We start from the raw sequence: 26,995 nt of genomic DNA, 5'->3' as shown, positions 1-26,995 counted from the left end.
GCCAAATTTGCATTAGCACACGGCTTTTGTTTGTCTCCCACACGTTATGGAGGAGGCGAGTGGGCGGCAAAAGTCAATTTACTTCAATGGCCGGCCGGAAATTAAATAAATTCCATGAGCACACGTCAGGTGAGCCAGGCCGAAAATGACAGTTGTCAGCTGTCACGTCAAAGGTACAGTTGACCACAAATGTATCTATTTGATGGAGCGGTTGGATTTTTCCCAACCCCACCTCCACCCATTCATTTGTGGGTTTTTGGGAGCCTCCACTGAGATTCCTTCTTCTTCTTTTGTTATGAGTATTTAGCAACAATTTGATTACTTTTTCATGGTCTGCGGCATATGCGTCGAATCAAACAGGAGCTACCGTTCCCAACACACTGCCCAACCGATTCGTCATGCACTGGATGCAAAAAAAAGGACTCATGTGCTCATCCTTCTGATTGATTTCCATACAGGTGAGGCACTCGTTTGGAAATAACGTTGGCCGGGCCTGATAAGAGCATGGAATGACAATGGGCATTAAAGCGGCTCGAAAGTGAAGACAATGGAGTGGAGGGCTCACTCGGAATAATGTGCTTAAAAGCGAAATTATTATCTCTGATAGGCTGAAATAAGCTCAGTCCTATTCTTCATATACCATTGAAGAGAAACAGATACAAAAAGGTGCATATGGTTTAATTATACAAAGGGTTGTGGGATAAATTGTTTATACTTTAAATTGTAATATATTTAATAAATAAATAGACATATTTCTTAGTTTTAGATCCAAAAGATAGAAATATTATATCGATCGAACTGTTGCCCGCCAAAGAAACTCACCACACCGATCGCACACTCGGCCATTTGTGTTGTTCTCAAAAGTATGCTATAAAAATGAGACACTTTCAGAGGTTCTCTCTCCGGAAGTGAGCGAACCGCAAGATACGAACCGGTTACGCTTTTTTCAACCATTTATTGTAAAAGGATAAAAGAAATAAAATAGGTTATAATAAATAATAAACATAATAATAATAAATTAAGAACTAAAAATAAGAAAGTGGTATACTCCATGATCATAATATTGCTGTACAGTCCATGTTGCCACTTACTCTCCTCGAACCTGAAAGTATGCAGTGAATTTAGATTTTTTGGGTTTACCTGGTGAGTGGAGTCTCTCACCTGCCGCTGAAATCAGTTACTATTTGGTAACTAAAGCGGTAACACCGTACCACCGGATCTCCGCAGCGCGATAAAGTATTATAATTACGCAGGAGTACAACAACAGCAGCGTGTATCGCTCTCTACCTCTCGTTCTCGGGGCCCCCTCAACAGTTATTTTTACTATAGAGCCGAGAGATTTCTGTGTGACTTTTTGGAGTGTTCGTGTTTCGTTTATTCGTAGCTCCTTCGTTTTCATTAAAAGATAAGTGCGGCTTAAATAACAACAACACGGCAACAGCAACAGTAACAGCAACATTTCGCGAGTGCCAGTGACAACGTTTTTTGCATACAAAAAAGCAAAAGTGCACCAAAAACACAACTAACAACTTTGCGAAGAAGCCCAAATATTCAACTCATTTGAAAGGGAATTTTTTCAGATTTTCTGATATTTTTTTCTGAAGCGGTAAGTTGAGAAAACAAATTTAATTTACAGCCTTGAGACAGTTTCAGAGCCACTGAACTTGACCAAAATGCGCTTCGAATTTCAATTAGAATGGTTACTTAGAAAATCAACAAAAAAAAAAACAAAAACGTGTGGAACATAAATGAATGCACAAAAAAATGCTATAATTCAACAACCATATCATTGAATCATTTGTAATGATTTAACCAAGTTAATAAAAATCTATTTCATTTGGTAGCCAGCCAAATTGAAAGCCATCAAAATTGCATTTTCAATAACTGGAATTAAATAAACAATTTATACACGCAAAGCGTGTTGGAAAGAGTTATGAAGGTGATTCGAAAAAAGGGGGGGATTTTAGGAGGTAAAGAGGCAAAGGATGCAATCAACCTTAACTCATGCACAGCAAGATAATATTTTTAAAAAGTTTATTATTTTACGCATTTATTTGATACATAATTTGGAATGGAATAAAGATTCTATTAAGCCAACTTTTTTTTAATAAAAACTGCCAATAATGATATCAAAATTTGAGATATTAAAATGCCAATTTTTATGTTTTTTTTATGTTAATTGAACCCCCCTTTTTTTGCTGTGCAACCAAGCTGAATCAACAAACTCAATCCAAATTAAAATACGTTTTTATTGCGTCCCGCTAAACGTGTTGCCCTGCTAACTGTTTTTGGCTGCACTAACAGCAACACCGCCTTACATAATAATTGTTTTGATTTATTTCCCCCACCCCCCTCACTCGCACCACCCCCCTGGCTCCATCGATCGCGTTGCATAAGGCCATTTTCAAATGCGACATGCATGCAATTTTTTCTCTTTCTTTCGCTTATCGCCTGGCCTCTCTTTAACGCTTTTATTCATAATTCGCTTTCGGCGGGTTTTTCTTCTTCTCGAGGCACTCCCCAATACCACCCAGCCCCCACCAGCCTGCCCCCACCCCCTCGATTTTGGTCAAGTGACAACCTCAACCCGACTCTGGCATTCCAGCTATGTCCCAAAGCAGGTTTCTTTGATGGTTTTTTGGTTGATTTTTCTGTTTTTGTTTAGACTTTGCTTTTATTTTAGACCCGAAGCGAGCTCTGTGGCTGCTACGTGTATTAATTCACCGGTTTACTTCACCTGATTTGCTGGTTGTGCATTTTTGTCGCGTGTATTTCTGGTTTTTTTCAACATCTTGGCTTTATTGTGGTGTTTTTTTTTTCTGTGGCACTTGCCGCCGCGCTTCAGATTCATATCCAATCTTCATCGATCTGCGCTTGTCACTGGCTATGCTAATTCGATTAATTCTGCGGCTTCGGCATTTAGCGATCTGATTTTTCGCATTAACACAGTTACAGGCCGACGCTTTTTGACACATTTCACCCATGAAGAGATCTGGCCAAGATCATCGCCTCCCAACCAGTTCTTTGAAAATAGGGGATTGGCTCAGGTGCTATAGCTTCTAAGAATCTATTTATTTGCCAAAATCCCTCCCATCAAGATAGACAATATTAGTAATTTTTAACTGGAATTTGCTTTATTCAATAAGAGGTAACCCACCCATACAGATATCTTTATGAATTAGGTAATCAAGTGATTAATAGATCCCAAAGATTCTCTATCTGCTTCCCAGACAACAGCTGATTCCGAAGGTTAAAAGTGATCGGGGCCGTTTTGATCGCATTTTGAAGTCGCAGCCTTGAAGTCTGGCTCAAAATTTAGGCAAAAATAAACAATGATAGCTTCTATAGAATTGGCAAACCTTATAGCTACTTATCATATTTGGGTGAAAATGAAGTCGTGACTCATAAGGTTCCCACATCCACTCATTTGCATTTGACTGGCATGCGAAAACATTTACAATTGCAGCCTCCACACACAATGGATGATACCTGAATGAATATCCGATCGCTCCGATGTGTCTGTGTTTGTTGCCAACAATTTGCACACTTGGTACGCGTATTGTTAATGCATTATTATTGTATTATTCCTACTTAAGCTGGGGTGATCATCGTTTTTTCTAATCGTTAATTTATAATATTCTCAAGGTCTTCGCCTCGCTGAGAAAACATTCACGACGCAGTCGTCTAATAATCCACAAGATTATTATATAAAAATCAAAGGCAAAAACTCTCCCGAATATCTCCAATCAAGACGTAGAAATATTTCTTTTCGCTTTTTATAAACTTTCGAAAAAGAAGCGTAAAAAAATGTATAAATTATACAAAATATATGCTTTATTAATGGATGGGGCATACTAACGAAAACGAAAGCCCCACTCCCAGTCGGAGTCTGGGATCTCTCACACAAAAATGTTTTGCTTTTCCTACTCGAAACTCCCTTTTTTCGTGTTTGGCTGCTCGGACAAAAGGCCCAAACAAGATTCAACAGCCGAAGAAACGCCTAAAAACAGCAGCAGCGGCAGCAGCAACGAAACAAGTACAAAGCCAAAGATATTTCAAAAGGCCAGCACAAAGCAGCCACAGAGCGAAGACCAGGCCGGGCAAAGCCAAAAAACAGGTTCTAGAATCAATTTTTATTTTCTCAAGCTCAACCAAAAAAATAACTACAGAAACAGAATAAAACGAAATTCAAGACGCAACAAAAAAAGGGAAGTTTTGGCTGTCAAAAAACCGAAGTTAAAATGCCCTCAAAGGAGTGGGTTAATATGGAACCAAAAACCATATTCCCAAAGATCACATCCTCATAATATCCAACAAAAAAGACTGTTCTTATTTCCAATATAATCTGTTCTTAAAGATAAGCAACATTATTTCAAAAAAAGATCTCAAGAACCATTGGTATTAGTATTCTTAAAGCCCTTTCTAAAGAGTATCTCGGAAATATTCGACGGCTCAACGCACGAAAAATATTTGAGGCAGCCGCAGCATCAAAATGAATTTGGTTAGGACCAGGTTTCTACAGATACACAGATACAGATACTGCTTCTAAGTGGCTCTCCCTCGGCAGCCCCTCTAAGCCCTCCACTTAGGGCGATCTTTACCTTTTATTTTTATTATTTTGCTGCTTGCTAAAAAGTTTTTGTAGTCGGGCCGCAGTGTCGTCAGTGTTTGTATCTGTATCCGTGTATCCATGTATCCGTGTATCTTTGCGACCCCTCGCATGTGTGCGATGCCACATGCACACGTTCTGTCAGATACATTGCGCCAGAATTTTTCAGCCAAGTTTTATGAGCTTTTTTTTTCGTCAGGCCGGCAACAGAAACAAGTCGGCTACATGGCTTACATCCAAAAACAATTTGTGTATTCGCTGCTGTTGCATCTCAAAGATTGCTTCGCCAGCGTTTTAACTCTTTTTTTGTTTTTTTATTGACATTTCCTTTTGTCGCTGCAAATTCTATAATTTTACACGTAATTTCCCCAGCTGGCTTTTTATTATTTCGTGTTTTTGGCGACTCTGCAAATTGCTTATTAAAGTTTTGATTGATTGCCAAGTACGCCCAGAGATCCGTTGTCCGGAAACCTGAAGCACCGAGAAATAATATACGACTGTGCTGGACTTACATACATATCTTGGGGTTTCTCTTTTCCCAGCTCTCTTGTTTTTCTCGCAAAGCATAATTACCAGATTCACTTTTTTCCAAAGAATAGTTTTAATTTATCACAGCTCCGAGTTCAGTTTTTATGGCATAATTATTACTTAAACACGGGATCTTGTGTATGTTTTATTGAAGGTGAATTAAGAGGGGGGTCTTTACTGTTTTTCTGTAAAATATAGTAATAGGAATACTAACTAACTACAGAGTTTAGCTGGCTTGACCCTCTCTGCATGTGACCAGCGACTCGTCATAAAAATGTCTAAACGATGCCACTAACTAACGACTATTTTTAAACACTTAATTGTATAAAAAATTTGTTGGTTTGTTTGCTATTGGTGTGGTTTGATTAGCATGCCTGACTGCAGGTGTCTCAATCTCCGCCAGACCCTGTTGGAGTTTTAGTTTTCGAGTCAGAGGGGCCAGCCAGGTCACATTCAGCATCTGAACCAGCCCCGAAGCCAGATTTACATTCACATTACAGCATTTGCCATTGTCATTGAATAATGGAAAAAACGCAAAGAATGCAGTGGCTAGTGGGATTCGAATTTTGAATACCTTTGGCAAAAATGGTGGGCATCACATGGCTATTATGAACTGAAGACCCAGATCCTTTGAACCGAAATGAGCAGGATTAACCTACCTTTGGCCAACCAGTTTTTCTAGTCTTTTGACCTGGCAGTCGCCTAATATCCCCTCTGTACTTGAAGCCTGGGCAATGGGTAAAATAAATAATCATAACCAGTTTCGCAGAGTTTCCCAGCTGTACTCAAGGCATTTGCTAACCATTCTCAAACGCCCGCGGCGACAACCACCAACAGTCACTCAGAAGATGCGTCTTCTCGCATCTGGGATCATCTCACATCTCAAATCTCAAACAAATTTTTTTTGTCGAGGTGGGGACTGGAGGCTGCTAATGAATTTTTATGGAGATGTGTGCAAGTGATTCATGGGCGGTTGTGAAACTGTCATCACGATCTATTGGGGTACAAGGTGCTAAACGAACCCTAAAACTTCTTGGGTCTAATCACCTTGGGGCCTTGCGGCTTTGGCGTCATCTCTCCCGAAATAAGCCTCACATAATTAGCCATGCATATCAGCAAAGGCGGACAAGGGCAATGGGCAAGTATTTCTTTAATTAAAATCAGGCAGCGATAAGATAACGCTCCGAATCTATTAAACAAGAACAATATTTGATAAAGTCAAACAGAGAAATTAAAATGTGTCTTAAGTCGTTAAGATAATGGGCCAGAGAGGTGCAGTAAAAAATAACACAAATGAAAATCAATTAAATGTGTCCCGCCTTGAAGTCTGAATGGCTCAGCATTGAAATTGATGAAATATCGCCGATCATGAATCGCAGATAGTGAAAGTTCTTCCTGCTCTTGGCTTCAGTTTTCGGTTTCAGATTTCTTTATATATTTTATTACTTTCATAAAAATCTCTGGCCAATCTCAGGCACTGCGAAGCACTGCAAGTGATTTCGCGAATGTCGTCAGACTTTGTTTTATTTATTACCTAGCTTACAACTTTTAGTTGGCTTTATTATCATCATTCTGTCGTTTTTTGTTTTTGGCATTTGACTGTGAAATATTATAGACGTAAGTTGAGTTTTTCATTATTCCACTTGTGTCTTAAACTGGCCAGTGATGTATCATTTAGTTTTTAGAGTTTATATTATGGCTATAAAGTAAGAGCAAGCCAGCTCTTAACTATTTATGGGCGAGATAATTGAGATTTTGGGGAATTTGTTGAAACACCTAATTATAGCATATTAGGCGAAAGGGTGGTACGTTAAGTATATATTACTTTACCTATTTGTAAATCATCGGGAAATGGCTAGGAGGTGACTAGGCCAACTTGGTAATATCTGATTACAAATCCGTTCCCATGAACTGATATCTTAAGTCCCCTACCCCCACAGCTCCAGGCCCATTATGACTCATATGTTTAGCACTTGCCCGGTGAATTCCTCACCTTAGGAAAGACGACTGCTTATGACTGATTATTATACCTTCATTGTGATAAACCCGCCATAAAATGTATCTTATCTCCATTATTTCGCAGTTTCCCTTTCTAGTTTCCAGCTTATCTGATCCTGAGCTCGCATATTTGCATAGGCTATAATTAAATTCCGTTCGAATGTGCGAAAATTTAACAATAAACAGAATTTAATTAGATTCCGCTTGGAACTCAGCCGCCTCGGCAAAAAGTTTCCATTGAGAAAATTCCGAAAACGTTCTATAAGGTTTGGTTTTCGGATTTCTATTATAACGGATAGGTAGCGGGTAGCGGGTTCCAGGGGCAGTGGGACATGGGCGGGAGAATCCCTAACCGAATCGAAATCAACTACCTGTAAGTGCCTAACGGCTAATTTGCTTTAATGATGGGAAACCGCTTAAGTAAACAAACAGGCAACAACAATGGAGGCTGTCCGCTGTCCCCATGCGCTACCTCTGAGGGGGCACAGTAAGGTGGGTGTGGGTGTGGGGGGATGGGGGTCTTGGCCAGCGGGTGAATGATAAAACCTACGAATACGAATAAGTGTACCTGTGTGTGTGTACTTCATGCTTGATTGCAAATTCAATTAAAGTTTGCGCAGTTCTACGAGCTCCGAGCTCCAAGCTCGAGAGAAGCTATGGAGAAACTGGAAACAGAAGTCCGGTATCCGGGGGGAAGTACGGACAACGGGAAATAGTTTTGACGAAATAATAAAACCGATTTATGAATTTGCGACACATAAAAAAAATATCACACTTTTACAAATTTTATTTCTAGTTATTTTTATGAAGAACCCCTTAGTAGTGACACATTTTAGCACCATCTTGAATTACATTTAATTGGCTCTTTGTCTATTAATTGCATACCTTATTAACTATTAATATATTTAATTTCCGTCCATCAATTTAACGATTCCTTTGTTTTGTGACGTTTTTTTTTTCATTTCAAATGTCAGTTCCGCTTCCTAATCGAAATATGTTCGAATCGAATGACTGAGTGCCATAAACCTACTTACGTACATGCGACTACGGGTCTGAACAATTATTATTATTTTTATTATTATTTCAATCCCATCCCAGGGAGCCAGCCAGCCGCACTCCCCACCCACAAATTGTCTGATTGTTGGTTCTGAATTGAATTTTTTTTTTCGCCTCATTGTTTACCTTTGTATTGAATTAAAAATCGCTTACAATGGAAGCTGGAACAGTGACTGTCAAGGTCATTTTACGAGCTCATCTTGTTCCAATAAATTAGTCCCAAAAACCACAAAAAAAAACTGAAACTGAAAACTCAAAGTGGGGGGGTGCTCATCAACAGCTAATGCCAACACTCATAAATCTCACAGCCTTTCCTCTCGACCGATTCGATGATTCAACTTTCAACCAAGAAACAAGTCTCAAATCCGAAAACGAAAACAAAAACATAAATAATTATAAAATAAAAAGCAAACAAATTTCGTACTAAGGCGGAACCCCAAAATGCCTTTGTAATTTGCAATACCTGAGCGTGGAGTTTTGTTTGTTATTATATATATATTTTTTTTTAAATTAAACAAAAGTTCAGGGTTTTCAAGTGGGCTGGAAATTACGGACAATTAATATCGGGGGAGAGCTTTCAATTGTGAGAGTCGCGATGACGCTGCCTAATTTAAATATTAAAGGCATCAGGATCTCTACCAAATATACTCACGTTTATTGATAACATATTACGACATTTTTGTTGGCAATACGTTCTTTGGTAATGCCCCAAGTAATGTTGCCAAGTTTACAGGAAAATCACGTTCCTTAGACCGAAATAGCGGAGAGCGATAAGCGGGCGTACTAAATCAATTTTGACCCATGAACACATGCAGGTGGAATTTCTGTTAACCAGTTGGTGGGTTGGCTAGTTGGCTGGTTGGCTGGTTGGTGGGTTGGCGGGATTGCCAAAGCCCAAAGTGGAACAGCGACGAAAACAAAAACCCAAACTTAAGCACGGCCATAAACGCTATTTGGCGGGCAATTACACTTATGGCGAGTACTTGGCCGAAAGCGAGATATGCCCAAATACAAACTATCGCTCGGACAATTTAAAATTAGCCAGCGACCAAACACGTACTACGTATCCGGATCCCGACCGGCGCCGTCCTTTTGGCCAGGGTCGTGCCGAGGGGTCAGGTAGGTAGTGGTGCCGGGAAGTGGGTCAACATATTGTCAATGTCGGTCATAAAGGGAGGCCGCGCGATAAGGTGGCCAGAAAGCTGAATGAACCGAGAGCAGTTTCGTTATCATTCAGAAGTCGACGCTGTTGGCCATAAAAATATATATGATGATATTCTACTATAGTTCCAGTGGACTTTGCTGATTCCGATTGCAGCTCCCACATTCCTTGGTGTCCCCCCTTTAAAATACACAACTTAATGACGAAAATGGTGATATTTTGTAAAATTTTTCTCTGTTCTCATTCACCCTCCACAGAACCTCATTAAACCTTGAATTTTATCAGCAAATGTTTCGCAGCAAATGAGACTTGTTTCAGACAAATTGGGGTCGAGCTTATACGATTGGTGTTTACTCTATAAAGTGTTTCAATTATGTATTAAAAGGGTATTCCAACAAGAAACAATCAGTTCACATTATCCCAAGTATAAGATCTTAATCATAAGTTAAGCTAAAGTTATCATCAAGTCCCGGATATCCACATACTTGTTATACCCCACAAACCTATGCCCTTTTAGGGGATATCTTCGAATTCAAAAAGTTTCTAAACAACCCACTTCGCTATCGCCTTCCAAGTCAGTTGCCGCTCAGTTCTTTAAAAGGCCTTACAACATACCTAATACAGTCGTTTCTCTCTTCCACAGCCCTCAAGATGTCCACGCCGACTTCCCCCAAGACACCCACACCGCCCACTCTGCCGCCGGGAGTGACCAAGACCTGCCACATTGTCAAGAGGCCCGACTTTGATGGCTACGGATTCAACTTGCACTCGGAGAAGGTCAAGCCCGGACAGTTCATAGGCAAAGTGGATGCTGGCTCCCCGGCAGAGGCAGCGGGTTTGAAGGAGGGCGACCGCATCCTGGAGGTCAACGGAGTGTCCATTGGCAGCGAGACGCACAAGCAGGTGGTGGCCAGGATCAAGGCGATCGCCAATGACGTCCGCCTGCTCCTGATTGACGTGGACGGAAAGGCCATAGAGACGCCGTCACCCCCGCCAGCAGCAGCAGCCGCCTCCTGCAACGGAAACGGAAATGCGAACCAGAACGGATACGAGGGCACCAAGCAGGAGATGCCCGGAGCGAGTGCCAACATAAGCAGCATCAGCATGGTGAGCACCAAGCGATCCTCAAACGCCAGCAGCATCCAGAGTGGCAGCACCGTGAATGCCTCCGACCTGGATGTGGTGGACAGGGGACTGCCGGCAACTCCCCCCGTGGTGGCGCCCCTGCCTGTGCCGGCTCAGAACGGAAGCAAACCCTCGTCGCCCATCAACAACAACACCCTGATGAGCACACCGCCGCCGCCATCTGCCACCATGGCCGGATTGAACAACAACGGAAGTGTCTACAACACCAACGGCAATGGCACAAATGGCATGACCACACCCACTACGCCTCCCTCGGCGACAGGCGGAAACCGGGCGGGCAGCCTGAACTTGCCACTGACCGCCGCCGAAATGCGGGCCAAGTTGGCCTCCAAGAAGAAGTACGATCCCAAGAACGAGACCGTGGACCTCAAGAAGAAGTTTGACATTATCCAGAAGCTCTGAGAGGAAGATAGCACTTGTTACACTGTCAGGATGAGATGAGATGAGATGATGGGGAGCTGGACGTCCGTCAGGCATACACCACACAATATACAATATGTTTAGCTAGTAGTACGCAGAGTCACTTATTAACTAAGCAAGTTTTTAATTATTACCCTCTAAGAAACAAAAAAACAAATAGGGGAAGGTGGTCGAGCGAGCACCTCCTCTTGGAATACCCATACGAAAATATACATACGACATAAATGTATTCTTCAAATTCAAATATTGCAAACTCCGATCGGCGGGCGATGTGGCCCACGGTTCATTGAACAACTTTCGTTGAATATGTACTAAGTTTTGCTTGTATTTTTGTAAAGTAAATAAAGCAAAATTATAAAAGAAGTATGCTAGCAAGTGTTATTCAATGGGGCAGCTGATCAAACAACTCGCTTTTCGAAATGGGCGAAACTAGTTTCGTGGTAAGACCTTTAAAATTTTATTTCTGACATTTTGCGAAAAAACAAAACAAATACTCATTAATGAATTCAAAATAAAGGAAAGCAGTCACGCTTATTAATAAACACATCATATCCTGTCCTTATGTTCGGTTTAAAATTAAAATGTGAAAATTAAACGACTACTTGTTTTCCAAAAGAGTGTTTCTTTCACAGTTAAAATTCGACATTTATTTTAAGCTTACTTCCTAAAAATGCTCACTTGGCCCTAAAACAGGCCATTCTCTGGACCTACACACTGTGTTAGCAGTGTGGCTCCTGGCGCTTTAGATTGCACAGGGCACAGGCCACAATTAAAATTTCATCGAGGTACCCCAGGAGGGACTTCTGATCTATCGCGGAATGACCAAGCATTCGGAACTCCCTCAGGCCATCGACCAAATCCCTCATCTGAGCTCTACAGGCGGGTTCTTGAACTTTTAAGGTTGGCAGCTGAATCGACGCGGCTCTCTTCGAAACGAGAGCTCCGTCCACAACACTGAGAGACTGCTGGCTGGCTAGCCGGGCCGTCATGCGCTGGGCATTGTATTTGCTTAGAGATGGAGCTGGCCCATCCTGGAACTCTTCCTCATCCGCCGAGTCTTCATCGGTTCCGATTCTTTTCGTGCGTTTCACTGCCTTTCCCGGCTCTGCACACAGTGTCAGGTACTTGGGAATAATGTCCCGAAAATTGCTGGCCTCGAACAACTGGAGATCGTCACAATTGCCGGGGTATACGCTGGACACATAGCTGATGATGTCTGCAAGATTATGGATGTTACCTTTAAGACTCTATACGTTTCATTCCAACTCACTGTTTGTGTTGATGCAGAGTATAAATTTGTAGGTGGGACTACCCAGTCGAAACTCCTCGTCCACGTCCGTTTCCACGCACTCGATCAGCGATCGAACGTGCAGCAGATTCGCTCTGTAATCTATCGGCGTGTGCTTCAGCCGTTCCTGGTAATGTTGGGCATCCGGCCAGCGGATCAGCGTCCGAAGACAACGCGCCAGCTTGATGATAGTGCGCTTGAACGTGTCCTCCGCATCCGCTTCGCTGACTTCGAAGTGTTCGGCAAGTAGGGCAAAGGGTTCATTTTGACGTAGTTTTCGCAGAGTAATATAGCCGTCCAGGTGGGTGATGTTCGCGGTTCGGCAGACGTGCCTCTTCAACAGCGGCAGGTGCTCTGCAGCCACTCCCAGATGAAGCATTGGAGCTTGTTCCACGTGGCTTAGCGTTAAGCTCCGCATAGTCCTCTGAGGCTGGGGAAGTTCCCTCTTGATAAACACAGCCTGTCTGACGGCGGAGGAAACCCTGGACACTGTCGGCGTGCTCTGCAGGGAGCTCCTACTGCTCGCGGGCGTACTTGGGGGCGAAGTCACCATCGGTAAGGGGGCCGGCAACAATCCTGCTGGCCTCGTGGTCGCCTTGATGATTGTGTTTGGCGGCAGTGAGTTTATAGCTACGCCCAAGTTCTGCGACTCCCTTCGGACTTTCCATTGCACCGAACTGCTGGATGAGGCGGGAGAACTGCCGGAACTAACATGTATTGTATACTTTGGCGTCTTTGGCGGGATCTCTGTAAATACAAGGATCTAAATTATTCAAGTTTACACGGAAATGTTTTCACTTACGTCCTACAGAACCTGGAGAAGTCACAATTGGTGTCGTGGACGCTGATGTTGTGGTCGATGCTCTCTTCATGGTGGGTCGTAAGACAACTGGAATCTGGTTAAGAATGATGCCTTCAGAGGTCGCTCTCACAGGCGTGATACCTTGTTCCAGCTTGTTTTAATCAAAATATAATGGATTTGTTTAGTTATTATGTTGTGCTCGTAATTCTCTGTTGTGCTCGTCTCTTCGTAAATTCCATGCATCAGCTGTTTGCCTAACTTTGGTATTTGCTGGAAATCCTCCGGCTTTGGCCGAAAAGGTACGGCTGTCTTCCTGGCTACTACTCCTCCAGGCGGCTGTTTAAAGCTTGTTATTGTTAGCGACATTAAATCGCTGAAGTTAGCTACTTTTCTTAAAGAACGGATTTAAATGCAGAAAAATTCCCTTGCGGACGATAGCTCGATAGCTTTTTTGTTATCGAAGGAAAATATTTTTCCTTTTTGAGGGGGGTCACACTGGAGTTTAAAAATATATAATAACATCTTTAAGTATTTAGTTGTTAAGAAAACCTACTATTTCAAGAATAATAAAGGATTTTTCTAGCAAGGACTTTTATTGAAATTCAACACACAGACAATATACATACTAGCTAAATTTTTGTATTTTGCAACACTTACATTGTTATCGATAACATGTAGATGGCGGGCAATTTGGTTTGACACTTCAATTCAAGTTTAGCCTTCGCCGAGTTCGGAACGCTAGCGCTACGGCTGCGTTTTCGCCACGCTTCTTATTTTTTCCTAAACCAAAATCGGTCAGTGGCTTATGAAAGCAAGAATAATTTCCTAGCAATTACTTGTGGTTTCCGGTGATAATTAAATGGCACATGAAGAAACCTTCAACCAAACAAACTGTGACCGTGAATATCCAGCAACCTGATTCCGTATCCAATTCAAAAGACAACGCGGCTCGCATAAATAATTGAGTAATTTCCATGCTCAGCCTCAGCCGGAATTTAACAGTTCCCCTTTATTAGTGTCTCACCGTAAAATGAAACAGAAAAAAGATAATACCCAACAACAAGTCATTATCATTATCAGCGAAAATTGCGCATCCGACAATCAAAGATAAACATCCGTATCAATTCGATCCATTGCGAAAGGTGATAAGCCCACGAAAGGGTGGAGTTTGCTCAACAAGTGAACTTAATTGCAAAATATTACACCATGATTAAGTGAATTATCAACAGAAAATAATACCTTGGATAAAAACAAACTGTTTCGACCTTTAAAAAATGAGGGTTTTTGAAAAATAAAGCCTAGGGTTGAACGCACTTCTGTAAGCTGGCAAAAAAATAAAAAAAAAGAAGCAACAGCTGAAGGAGAAACAGTCCAACAGCAATTTTAATTTAATTAAATTTCGTTGTTTTGCTATGAGGGAGTGTGTGTGTGGGGCAGTGTGTGTGAATGAGTGTTCTCGGTTAATGTGCCTGCTACTGGCGTACTGCCTCGGATAATCGACGTAAAGCTTCCACCCACAATTCAGAGACAGAGATAGCTAGACCGCAATTGACTTTGTCATAAATGATTTCTGCGTTTTTTTTCAGTTTTATTTCGATTATAGGTCTGTTTGTTTGCCGAACATCGGTCTACGTGGGTAGTTGGACACTTTGATTTTGTTGGCCCATTCGAGGAAATTATATACGGCTTGAGGTGAAATTTAATGCCATGAGGTTGGGTGATATAAGAGGGCTGTAAGTTCTGGGAAAGGAATATGTGGGTGTTGGCTATAAGCCAAGATCTTTAGAAACTCTAGGTGTAACTATCTCGCAAACATCTCTCACTAGTTTTAGAAGCCTTTAAGCCAGACCAGAGTGCAGCTTGGCCCGTAGAAATATGGCCTATTAACGGTCTAAGCACCTGTAGGCCAGCCCTCCCTTAACCCCCAGGCCCCTCCATTAACCCCAGCACACCCCGTTCACGTTCGATTTGAATGACGCAAATTGGCGGCTGCAAAAAGTGCAAAATCAACAGTTAATGATCTGAACAATGTTTACCACCTGTAGCGTCTGGAGGTGGTGTAAGTTTCAAACTGCCAGCGCCGGCAAACAGAAGTGGTGTAAGCTACTAATTTCCCATTTTCACCTCTCGTTCGACGGGCCGAGGTGGCTGGCACCTGAAACTAAACTACGAGAGAAGACAAAAAACTATTAAACCGCAAGTTTGCGGCTGAAATAAATGACAGTATTTTTGAGCATTTTATGTGTCGTTTATGATATAAAATTACCTTTTTGCTGACACGCCTGTCCAAAATGCAATTAAATGCAATCTGGCATTTTAATAAACTCAGATTTGATTAACCAATCACCGGACGAAAGTCAAATTGCTTCAAATCGTTTGTCATGCGCTCCGAATCGGAGCCAGAAACTTGAAAAAAATACAGAAAAAATGCAAAGAAATTCCAAGCTGAGCCTGCGTAACTGTCAAATGTTGTAAAAAATCAATAACACAAATGTTAACATGCTCACAATGCTAAAAACGCAGTCTGAGAGCCTGGCACAAAAAAAATATACACAAGTAAAAAATAGAAGAAACACGTTTAGCAGCCAATAAAGTTGGTTGAAACAAAAAAATGAAATGCCTAACAACGGTTTAGGCCAGCTCGGCCTGGGCCAATCGCTGCGAGAGATAAAGCATTTGACACTTTTGGTTAATAAAAGTTGCTAATGAGTGCGGGCAACTCGCCGATTCCGAGATGTTGATTTAGTTTTTATATGTGTTTTTTTGTTCAAACCAGCCAATAGCAGAGCGCTATGTACATTTTTGGAGTGGGGAGAGGTGGAGCAGTTGCACTAATTGTGAATAAATCAACTAATAGATAATAGGCCTTTTTTACATCCCTTTTTAAGGCCAACTCCTTCTAGAGTGAGAGCTACTCTACTACCAACCATTCATAGAACCAAAAATGAGAAAAACATATAGCCACATCTAGCTGCTCCATTGAATATTGGCTAAAATGAAGTGCGCTCATAAATATTTATTAGCCATTGCTAAACTAGGCACTAAGTAGTCGATAATTTAAGCGGACCAGCGTCGGAGACATGAAAATTGTTTAGGCCATGTCCACTGGCCATTTGGCCGATTTGGCTGCTGAATGAAAAGTGTAAATTGTTGCTGAAGTCGATGTCTGTGGAGAGGAGTGAGTGGAGTACACTCCACCAAGTAGAGTACACGGATTGGAGATTGGAGCTGAGCCGAACTTAAGCGCCAGTTGGGGACGACATTAATTTATGTTCAGCAAACATTTCGCCTGCCATTTAAGCGACAAAGACAAAGTAGCCTCGCCTGCAGGCTGTGCAGTACCACCGATTGTGTTCGAGCCGGAACGTGTCGGGATTATTAATTACCCAGCCATGGTGCACAACATCGGGCCGCATTCCCCAAGTGGAGATGAGAATGCAATCGAGGGCACCCGATGATCTCAGTTGTGGGAATCTTGTGTTGGGTTAGGTCAGATTTCTGCGCAAGAAAGTCTTTGAATTTTTAAGATTTCTCAAAATTCTATCAGCTACAAATATTTTTAGCAATTCCCCAAAGCATAATTAAGTTGCAACATGAAACATTTTGGCCACCCATGGAGCTCCAAAAGACTGACAATCCTCCACTAATTGGCGGCTGAGTTTTCATGCCCATTAAGCGTAAACTGCCAGCCACCAAAGCGACGGATTATCATACGAAAACTACTACAAATTGCACCAAATAACAAAGCCAAAACCCCAACAATTTCGATCCCAAAACAGTCAACTGTGAGTGAGGTTTCATTAGCCGCGCTCGAAGCGTGAAAACGTGATAAAATTTCGGTTTTAGTCCAGTGGCCATAACTAAATCACAGATCGCAATTTGCGAATTGCGCGCGCAGCCACTCGGTCGGTAGTTTCATTTACAGATTTTACAGATCTTTTTTAGCCATTTTTTTGGTCTTTGGGTAAGCCAATTACAAGCGACATGAACATAAATAAAATTTTATTAAGTGCTAATTTCTGTTTGAATCTCGAAATGGGCAAACACCGATTCCACAGGGGCGATAAGTCAATTGCCCGTCAGGCAGGTAGACACTCTGATGGAACAAGAGACAGGTGCTGCAGATTGGCGCCTTGGATAACACTCATGGAGATTGCTTTAGGGTGGGTCAGCTTATGATGGTTTTGAGAATAATATATAGCGTTTATTATTACAGAAACAAAAGCAAACTAAGACATTTATTTACTATTTCCCAAACTTGTACAAAGCCACAATGGCCACTGCCAGAAGTAAAACCACAAAGCCCAGGCTGCCAAAAAGAGCCAGGGATTTTGAGATTTCTCTAACCTCTGAGGTCCCCGAATCCCCTTTAGGCGATTCTTCCTCCATTCCTGGCATTATAACCCTGAAAGTCAGCTGAGATAACTCGGAGATCTCAGAGCCATTTCGGTGTGATACGTTCCGACGTCTCCGAAGTCCCACCGATGGCTGGCAATCCTGGGCAGTGACCTGGCAGTCTTCGTGCTCCAAGCACCCGGTGATCCGCATGGATATCACCAGGACCTCTCCACTACGCATCCCTGGAAACATGACCGCCTTGAAGTGGAGTCTCTGTCCAAGTGGAGGTTCTAAAATGGGGGCATGGGCGCAAATGGCCTGCATGGCGGGATTCAAGCAGCCCCTTGAACTGACAAGCTGGACGTTGTTGATCACTTCTCCGCCAGAACCAATCCTCTGCAGCTGGACGTCACTTAGTTTGGTGTAGTTCCAGCCATCTCCTGCGAGCACATGAGCTCTCAGTAGCAACTCCTCGCCCAACTGAACAGCTCCATTAGATTCCAGATGTCGGGTATAGCCAGTACTTCCTTTCCTCAGCAGCTCCACATGAGTTCGAAAGGGATTTTGATTGCCTCCATGGGCATAGCTGCCCACACTGCGAGATTGTCTAAAAATTATATAAATAAAATTAAAATATAGTTAATTGAGTAAATATATGCTATCCTACACATCATTTGCCACACCCATTTTCAAGGCATGTGTTTTGACTGCCACCCGCTCCTGGGATTTGCAATGAAGAGTTAAAATAGAGTCCCCACTGGTCCTCAAGCCCCTGATGGCGGGAAAACGCAATCGCAAGCAAAGATCCTGGCCACAGGAGCGAACACCACATCGCTCAAAGTTCTCGCCAGAAATATCCAAGAAAAGGAAACTTCGCGACAGTTTCAGTTCACAGCGCTTGTCCTGGATATCATCGTTGTCCTGCTCCACAGTTGGAGCAGCTCCCAAGAAGCTGTCCAGCTTTAGGACAGCTCGAAAGTAACCTGAGGACAAGCAACGCATATCCTTCAAACGAAGTCTGAGCTGATTTTGATCCTGGCTTCCCTCACTGGGAGGCAAATAAACAGGAGCTGGTGTTGAGGGCTTTTGGGTGATCACTGGGACAGCCACTGGGGCATGGTAGTCATATCCTGGCGAGGGTATCGTTTCAATAGCTTCCCCAGGATCTGCGACAATTATTGGTCTTGGTGTTGTAGTTGTGGGAATAGAAGTGGCAAGGATACCTCCGGCAGGTGGTTGCGGATAATAGTAGGCTGGATAGGCCTCTTCACTGTACAGATAAGAGATGTATTTTTAACATTTTTTAACAAAATATCTTCATTACTAACCTGGGCTTGGGACTTTCATAGTTAGGACGCTCTTCAAAAGCCGGTGGCAGATAGTTCTGACTTAGAGGTATGAAGTTTCCATGCCCACTTCCTTGAAACTTTACACTGCGGTTTTCGATGATCTCCGGCAAACTGAATTCCGTGGTGGATACGGGGGCCACTGGTGAAGGAGTCACAGGACTAGGGGGTACCGGCGGAGGTCCATAAAGGCCCGGCGGAGAAAGGCCCAGTTGGAAGGGCACCTGTCCATGAAGATAGTTCCCCAATTGTTCAACGGGCGCCGCGAAAAAGTGTGCCACATCCGCCCAAGATCCCTGGACAATAAGTAGTTCCAAAAGGGAGATGTAAAGCACTAGAGACGACCACTTGGTTGACATTTTGGAGTATAACTGATCGGGCCCTAAGTGATCGATACTTTTATAAGCTCCAGGAGGCGTGACTGGGGTGACCTGGATTGTTTTCATATTCTTGGAGTACTTTCCCAGCTATCACTTTTAATGGTCGAAATATTTTAAGGGACACACCACACGATTTTGATGTCCAAGCAGTGGACTTTCCTTGGTCACGAATGCGTTGAGTGGGTCAGGTTATGTAAAACTAATTGTTAGTGATCTCCGGGGAATTAACCACCAAAGTCGGTTCCATCTTCGATTCACTGGCCGATCCACTGACCGTCCCACAAATCATTTGGCCATTTGACATCTCGCTTGTGGACAACTAATGACAACAGCTGCAACAGAGCAACATTTTGGCCATATTGCGGATTTCTGATCGCTGTTAGCCAGAAGCCAATCAAACCTAACGAGCCGACAATCTGTCCGTTAATGTTTCCATTTTGGGCACCACAGGCAAGCAGAGTCATTGATGAGCGTTATAATGAAAAAGTAAACATGGAAAAATATTAAATTAAAATTGTTTAAAAATATGATATCAAAGTAACTACATTAACATTAAGATAGTGAACATTTATAGTTATTTAAGTGATATCCTCACTCTATAGAACACATTATTTTTAAAAAGATTAAAACTATTTTTGTTGTGTAAAAATTATGATACGTGGGAAGTGTTCTTTTAATCTGATTTCAGAGTTCATTCACTAGCTTTAAGAGACACCCAATTATGGTCGCCTATAAGCTAAACATGAAATTTATATATCGAGCCAATTATTTTTGATATAATTGTGCGACAGGTTTTTCCTGTAGCTCTAAGATTTCTCAAACTATGTGCCATTAATTGATTTAACAAGACACTCTTGGCTACACATCGCGGGGGATCCGATAGAAACTATAAGTGGAAACTATTACTTAAGTCTAGCCACCTCTTGCCATACTTATAAGACATTTCCCCCAGGATCTCGAACGATCTCGCCTCCCAAACATGCCCGGCACCTCGTATCCCACGAATAATGATAATTTCAGCAACGGATTCCCAATGGCCACCACACAAAGTGAACGACTGTTGCAGGCCCAGAATCGAAGGAAGTTCAGCTTTCCCGCCACTCTCCATTCAGCTTCCTTGTTGGAAGTGGGCGGAGGCCCGCGGGAGACGACAAGGCGGAGGCTAAGCAATGTCAGCGATGTGGTCACCCGGAAGCTGTCCTACACGATTGGCTGGAAGGCGGCGCAAATTCCAGCACAGGACATCATTACGCAGGTAGACTGATAATATCCTGAAAAAATCGTACCTCTTCTTATTCCAAAATTGTATTTTTATCAAGGGTCGTTGTCTATGCGGCCACTACATCAAACGACGCTTGAGAAGATCGGGCTTGTTTAATAAAAAACTGGGTCTCCAGCGCATTCGAAGCATTCTTGGATCGACTTCCATGGGCATCGTAAGAGATGTGTTTCCAGCCGTTCAAGTGGTAAGCTTACTTCTAGGACTTTAATTTAAATACTACGGATATTAAAAATTTTATTTAAGATATAGACATCCTACTGGGCCATATATGAGAATCCTGGATTCTGCAAGGGGTTCCATCAGAAAAATTGAAAAAATATCGATCAAAAATTTTGTTCTTAGGTTTTGATGCAGATTTGCTGGGAATCGATCTAGAAATCGTTTAAAGTATATCGCTTGAGGATCGTATGCAAATTAACAAAGATATAGACATCCTACTGGGCCATATATGAGAATCCTGGATTCTGCAAGGGGTTCCATCAGAAAAATTGAAAAAATATCGATCAAAAATTTTGTTCTCAGGTTTTGATGCAGATTTGCTGGGAATCGATCTAGAAATCGTTTAAGGTATACCGCTTGAGGATTGGATGCAAATTGGCAAAGATATAGACATCCTACTGGGCCATATATGAGAATCCTGTAGTCTGGAAGGGGTTCCATCAGAAAAATTGAAAAAATATCGATCAAAAATTTTGTTCTCAGGTTTTGATGCAGATTTGCTGGGAATCGATCTAGAAAATGTTTAAGGTATTCCGCTTGAAGATCGGATGCAAATTGGCAAAGATATAGACATCCCTACTGAGCCATATATGAGAATCCTGGATTCTGCAAGGGGTTCCATCAGTAAAATGGAAAAAATATCGATCGAAAATTTTGTTCTCAGGTTTTGTTGCAGATTTCCTGGGAATACAAGTAGAAATCGTTTAAGCTATTCCGCTTGAGGATCGGATGCAAATTGGCAAAGATATAGACATCCTACTGGCCCATATATGAGAATCCTGGATTCTGCAAGGGGTTCCATCAGAAAAATTAAAAAAAACATCGATCAAAAATTTTGTTCTCAGGTTTTGATGCAGATTTGCTGGGAATCGATCTAGAAATCGTTTAAAGTATACTGCTTGAGGATCGGATGCAAATTGGCAAAGATATAGACATCCTACTGGCCCATATATGAGAATCCTGGATTCTGCAAGGGGTTCCATCAGAAAAATTGAAAAAATATCGATCAAAAATTTTGTTCTCAGGTTTTGATGCAGATTTGCTGGGAATCGATCTAGAAATCGTTTAAAGTATACCGCTTGAGGATCGGATGCAAATTGGCAAGGATATAGACATCTTACTGGGCCATATATGAGAATCCTGGATTCTGCAAGGGGTTCCATCAGAAAAATTGAAAAAAAATCTATCAAAAATTTTGTTGTCAGGTTTTGATGCAGATTTGCTGGGAATCGATCTAGAAATCGTTTAAGGTATACCGCTTGAGGATCGGATGCAAATTGGCAAAGATATAGACATCGTACTGGCCCATATATGAGAATCCTGGATTCTGCAAGGGGTTCCATCAGAAAAAATTGAAAAAATATCGATCAAAAATTTTGTTCTCAGGTTTTGATGCAGATTTGCTGGGAATCGATCTAGAAATCGTTTAAAGTATACTGCTTGAGGATCGGATGCAAATTGGCAAAGATATAGACATCCTACTGGCCCATATATGAGAATCCTGGATTCTGCAAGGGGTTCCATCAGAAAAATTGAAAAAATATCGATCAAAAATTTTGTTCTCAGGTTTTGATGCAGATTTGCTGGGAATCGATCTAGAAATCGTTTAAAGTATACTGCTTGAGGATCGGATGCAAATTGGCAAAGATATAGACATCCTACTGGCCCATATATGAGAATCCTGGATTCTGCAAGGGGTTCCATCAGAAAAATTGAAAAAATATCGATCAAAAATTTTGTTCTCAGGTTTTGATGCAGATTTGCTGGGAATCGATCTAGAAATCGTTTAAAGTATACCGCTTGAGGATCGTATGCAAATTAACAAAGATATAGACATCCTACTGGGCCATATATGAGAATCCTGGATTCTGCAAGGGGTTCCATCAGAAAAATTGAAAAAATATCGATCAAAAATTTTGTTCTCAGGTTTTGATGCAGATTTGCTGGGAATCGATCTAGAAATCGTTTAAAGTATACTGCTTGAGGATCGGATGCAAATTGGCAAAGATATAGACATCCTACTGGCCCATATATGAGAATCCTGGATTCTGCAAGGGGTTCCATCAGAAAAATTGAAAAAATATCGATCAAAAATTTTGTTCTCAGGTTTTGATGCAGATTTGCTGGGAATCGATCTAGAAATCGTTTAAGGTATTCCGCTTGAAGATCGGATGCAAATTGGCAAAGATATAGACATCCTACTGAGCCATATATGAGAATCCTGGATTCTGCAAGGGGTTTCATCAGAAAAATTGAAAAAATATCGATCAAAAATTTTGTTCTCAGGTTTTGATGCAGATTTGCTGGGAATCGATCTAGAAATCGTTTAAAGTATACTGCTTGAGGATCGGATGCAAATTGGCAAAGATATAGACATCCTACTGGCCCATATATGAGAATCCTGGATTCTGCAAGGGGTTCCATCAGTAAAATGGAAAAAATATCGATCGAAAATTTTGTTCTCAGGTTTTGATGCAGATTTCCTGGGAATACAAGTAGAAATCGTTTAAGGTATTCCGCTTGAGGATCGGATGCAAATTGGCAAAGATATAGACATCCTACTGGCCCATATATGAGAATCCTGGATTCTGTAAGGGGTTCCATCAGAAAAATTAAAAAAAATATCGATCAAAAATGTTGTTCTCAGGTTTTGATGCAGATTTGCTGGGAATCGATCTAGAAATTGTTTAAGGTATTCCGCTTGAGGATCGGATGCAAATTAACAAAGATATAGACATCCTACTGGGCCATATATGAGAATCCTGGATTCTGCAAGGGGTTCCATCAGAAAAAATTGAAAAAATATCGATCAAAAATTTTGTTCTCAGGTTTTGATGCAGATTTGCTGGGAATCGATCTAGAAATCGTTTAAAGTATACTGCTTGAGGATCGGATGCAAATTGGCAAAGATATAGACATCCTACTGGCCCATATATGAGAATCCTGGATTCTGCAAGGGGTTCCATCAGAAAAATTGAAAAAATATCGATCAAAAATTTTGTTCTCAGGTTTTGATGCAGATTTGCTGGGAATCGATCTAGAAATCGTTACAAGTATACCGCTTGAGGATCGGATGCAAATTGACAAGGATATAGACATCTCACTGGGCCATATATGAGAATCCTGGATTCTGCAAGGGGTTCCATCAGAAAAATTGAAAAAAAATCTATCAAAAATTTTGTTGTCAGGTTTTGATGCAGATTTGCTGGGAATCGATCTAGAAATCGTTTAAGGTATACCGCATGAGGATCGGATGCAAATTGGCAAAGATATAGACATCGTACTGGCCCATATATGAGAATCCTGGATTCTGCAAGGGGAATCAGAATCAGAAAAATTGAAAAAATATCGATCAAAAATTTTGTTCTCAGGTTTTGATGCAGATTTGCTGGGAATCGATCCAGAAATCGTTTAAGGTATTCCGCTTGAGGATCGGATGCAAATTGGCAAAGATATAGACATCCTACTGGCCCATATATGAGAATCCTGGATTCTGCAAGGGGAATCAGAATCAGAAAAATTGAAAAAATATCGATCAAAAATTTTGTTCTCAGGTTTTGATGCAGATTTGCTGGGAATCGATCCAGAAATCGTTTAAGGTATTCCGCTTGAGGATCGGATGCAAATTGGCAAAGATATAGACATCCAACTGGCCCATATATGAGAATCCTGGATTCTGCAAGGGGAATCAGAATCAGAAAAATTGAAAAAATATCGATCAAAAATTTTGTTCTCAGGTTTTGATGCAGATTTGCTGGGAATCGATCTAGAAACCGTTTAAGGTATACCGCATGAGGATCGGATGCAAATTGGCAAAGATATAGACATCCTACTGACCCGTATATGAGAATCCTGGATTTGGCAAGGGGTTCCAACAGAAAAAGGGATAAAAAATATATATCCAAAGTTTATATAAGGTTTTTTTGCGTATTAATAGGGACTTCTATTTTCTGTTTAAGCTGGGTGACGAACTGGAGCGGATGCATCCGCGGGTCTACAGTGGAGTGGCTCGTCAGATATGCCGCAATCCTGGTGGAGAGTTCCATACACCTGATGCAGTGAGTCTCCTCCTGGGTGCCGTCGGTCGAGAGCTCTTCCGGGTGGAGATAACCTGGAGCAAGGTCATATCACTGTTTGCGATAGCCGGTGGCCTCTCCGTCGATTGTGTGCGTCAGGGGCATCCGGAGTACCTGCCAAAACTAATGGAGAGTGTATCCGAGGTGATCGAAGATGAGCTGGTTCCTTGGATCAATGAAAACGGTGGATGGGTGAGACAATTTGACGTCTACTTAATGATACATTTAATAAAATGCTTTACCTTTTCAGAGTGGCATAAATACCCATGTTCTGCCCACTTCCAATAGCCTGAATCCATTGGAATGGACAACCTTAGTTATTGGTGTTGTTTTTGGCTTGATCTTATTTTTTATGATCTTGCGGTTTATAATAAGCACGATAGTACCGAAAATATACCAACGATTTACCAACTGAATTCAATGGGTTTTACTTGATATTTATTCGCCCAAAAACTGGCTATGGTATTTAGCAGCTTTTCTCAAAGCTTTGGAATAATTAATCAAAGCTTTGCCTAAAAACTGGTGGAAAAGTAAACATGCGAAGTGTCTTCAGTATCACTTTCAGTCTGAATCTCATCTCTGATTATTTTTGAACCCGTAAAAACTAAATGTATGGCCCAATCCCTTGCCACCGATAAGACTTGCCAATAGAGTAGGTCTTAAAATTGTTTTATTTGAAACTTTGAGAGGGGAATCTTCTACGGACTTGGTTAGAATCCAAATAAATGCAACAATTATCTTTACTTCGGTACAGAATCGGGGATCTTTATACTAAAACACACGTCACAATCTCGTCTTACAACTTTCCAGTAAGCTCGGGCACAGCCTTGAAAAGATCGGCCACGATGCCGATGTCGGCCACCTGGAAGATGGGCGCCTCGGGATCCTTGTTGATGGCCACAATGGTCTTGGAATCCTTCATGCCAGCCAGATGCTGGATGGCTCCAGAGATGCCAACAGCGATGTACAGTTCAGGGGCGACAATTTTACCGGTCTGACCGATCTGCAGATCGTTGGGAACGAAGCCAGCATCGACGGCAGCACGGGAGGCACCCACAGCAGCTCCAAACTTATCGGCCAGATCGTACAACAGCTTGAAGTTGTCGCCAGACTTCAGGCCCCTGCCTCCGGAGATGATCACCTTGGCGCCAGTCAGCTCTGGGCGGTCGGACTTGGTCAGCTCCTGGGAAACGAACTCCGACAGACTGCTGGCGTAATCTCCAGCGGGAGCCTGCTCCACAGCTCCACTTCCGCCGCTGGCAGCTGCAGGCGGGAAGTTGGTGCCGCGCACTGTAATCACCTTCACGGCATCTTTGGACTTCAGGGTGAGGATGGCATTGCCGGCGTAGATGGTGCGCACGAACGTGTCCTCCGACTTGACGTCAATGATCTCGGAAATAGGGGACACATCCAGTTTGGCGGCAACGCGGGGCAGCACGTTCTTGCCAAAAGCGGACGCTCCGGCCAGGATGTGGGTGAATTTGAACTGAGATTGGGCAGCCAGGACCAGAGGAGTCACAGATTCGGCGGTCAATCCCTTGAAGGCGGCATTCTCAGCCACCAGAACCTTGGTCACTCCCTCAACCTTGGCCACAGCCTCCGAAGCCTGCAAATAGAAAAAAATAGTATTATGCAAACCATTTGATAAAGAGAGAGTAATAATTGACTTGGGATTGGGTGGTTCGATGTGACATCTTGAAGAAAAGCATTAAAATGTTTACATAACAATTAACCGGATAGTTGTTGCGGTTTTGATAAGAATTTCAGAGGATACCCTCTTGAATTTATAAACAAACTTTCTGTTATTAGAAGACAGCTTTTTAAGGCTGTACGAAATATATGTAGGACCACCCTAATCTTCCCTGGGACTTTTGAGACTTACGGGTCCGCACTTGGTGCCTGCCACCAGAACTGTGACGTCACCACCGATCTTCTTGGCCGCAGAGATGGTGTTCAGGGTGATGGGGCTAAGGGCCTCGTTGTTGTGCTCAGCTACCACCAGAGTGCTCTTGCATCGCTGCAGCTAAAAAGGTAGAATTATTATTTATACGTTTGCCAATTTAATTCGCCAGCGCGTGCGCTTTTGGCCATTATTTTTGTTATACTCACGAAGCTGCTGCGCATTAGGTTACGAGTGTTGCTGGCGAACATCTTGTGAAATTATCAGATGAAGGATCTGTTAAATCGGTTCTGTTAAAGCGGTTTATTATTTTAATATTATCAATTAGTGGAAGCTCTTACCTCGGCTAAAAAAAATCACAGAAAGTCCAAAGGTTGGCTCAACGGCGGGAACAGCTGTTTTACCTTATCACTTTACCACACTATCTCAGGGCTGGAAACAAGTT

General features: G+C 42.1%; 5 protein-coding genes across 11 annotated transcripts; 2 read left to right on the top strand and 3 right to left on the bottom strand.

Moving 5' to 3' along the window:
- The first annotated feature begins 1,158 nt into the window (after positions 1-1,158).
- LOC6494315 (Na(+)/H(+) exchange regulatory cofactor NHE-RF1) lies at positions 1,159-11,283 on the top strand. The gene is made up of 2 exons (XM_001960512.4): positions 1,159-1,606; positions 9,997-11,283. Exon 2 carries the CDS (start codon positions 10,005-10,007, stop codon positions 10,899-10,901), a length of 897 nt encoding a protein of 298 aa, XP_001960548.1. The 5' UTR covers positions 1,159-1,606; positions 9,997-10,004; the 3' UTR covers positions 10,902-11,283.
- A 238-nt stretch (positions 11,284-11,521) lies between these two features.
- On the bottom strand, positions 11,522-13,486 carry LOC6496253. The gene is made up of 3 exons (XM_032451184.1): positions 13,010-13,486; positions 12,190-12,954; positions 11,522-12,135 (listed from the first exon to the last, which is right to left on the bottom strand). The coding sequence occupies exons 1-3, from the start codon at positions 13,077-13,079 to the stop codon at positions 11,639-11,641; spliced, it is 1,332 nt and encodes a 443-aa protein (XP_032307075.1). The 5' UTR covers positions 13,080-13,486; the 3' UTR covers positions 11,522-11,638.
- A 216-nt stretch (positions 13,487-13,702) lies between these two features.
- Positions 13,703-25,066, top strand: LOC6494316 (bcl-2-related ovarian killer protein homolog B). 6 transcript variants are annotated; one of them, XM_001960509.4, is made up of 5 exons: positions 13,703-13,803; positions 20,026-20,328; positions 20,393-20,539; positions 24,534-24,842; positions 24,901-25,066. In XM_001960509.4, exons 2-5 carry the CDS (start codon positions 20,053-20,055, stop codon positions 25,063-25,065), a joined length of 897 nt encoding a protein of 298 aa, XP_001960545.2. In that variant the 5' UTR covers positions 13,703-13,803; positions 20,026-20,052; the 3' UTR covers position 25,066. The 6 variants fall into 6 exon arrangements, with proteins under 6 accessions (XP_001960545.2, XP_014762734.1, XP_014762735.1 ...); XM_014907248.3 differs by having other exon boundaries at positions 13,711-14,151; positions 20,094-20,328; XM_014907249.3 differs by having other exon boundaries at positions 13,711-14,151.
- Positions 17,255-19,139, bottom strand: LOC6496252. The gene is made up of 3 exons (XM_001960510.4): positions 18,676-19,139; positions 18,015-18,617; positions 17,255-17,954 (listed from the first exon to the last, which is right to left on the bottom strand). Exons 1-3 carry the CDS (start codon positions 19,137-19,139, stop codon positions 17,255-17,257), a joined length of 1,767 nt encoding a protein of 588 aa, XP_001960546.2.
- A 237-nt stretch (positions 25,067-25,303) lies between the features above and the next one.
- LOC6496251 (electron transfer flavoprotein subunit alpha, mitochondrial) lies at positions 25,304-26,993 on the bottom strand. 2 transcript variants are annotated; one of them, XM_014908223.3, is made up of 4 exons: positions 26,892-26,993; positions 26,760-26,840; positions 26,533-26,673; positions 25,304-26,256 (listed from the first exon to the last, which is right to left on the bottom strand). In XM_014908223.3, exons 2-4 carry the CDS (start codon positions 26,799-26,801, stop codon positions 25,447-25,449), a joined length of 993 nt encoding a protein of 330 aa, XP_014763709.1. In that variant the 5' UTR covers positions 26,802-26,840; positions 26,892-26,993; the 3' UTR covers positions 25,304-25,446. The 2 variants fall into 2 exon arrangements, with proteins under 2 accessions (XP_014763709.1, XP_001960544.1); XM_001960508.4 differs by having other exon boundaries at positions 26,760-26,826; positions 26,892-26,990.
- Positions 26,994-26,995: the final 2 nt, after the last annotated feature.

The sequence above is a fragment of the Drosophila ananassae genome, chromosome 3L, assembly GCF_017639315.1.
Source record: "Drosophila ananassae strain 14024-0371.13 chromosome 3L, ASM1763931v2, whole genome shotgun sequence".
Taxonomy (NCBI): Eukaryota; Metazoa; Arthropoda; class Insecta; order Diptera; family Drosophilidae; genus Drosophila; species Drosophila ananassae.
The sequence above is the reverse complement of the archived record's forward strand: the minus strand, read 5'-3'. Positions and strand labels throughout refer to the sequence as shown.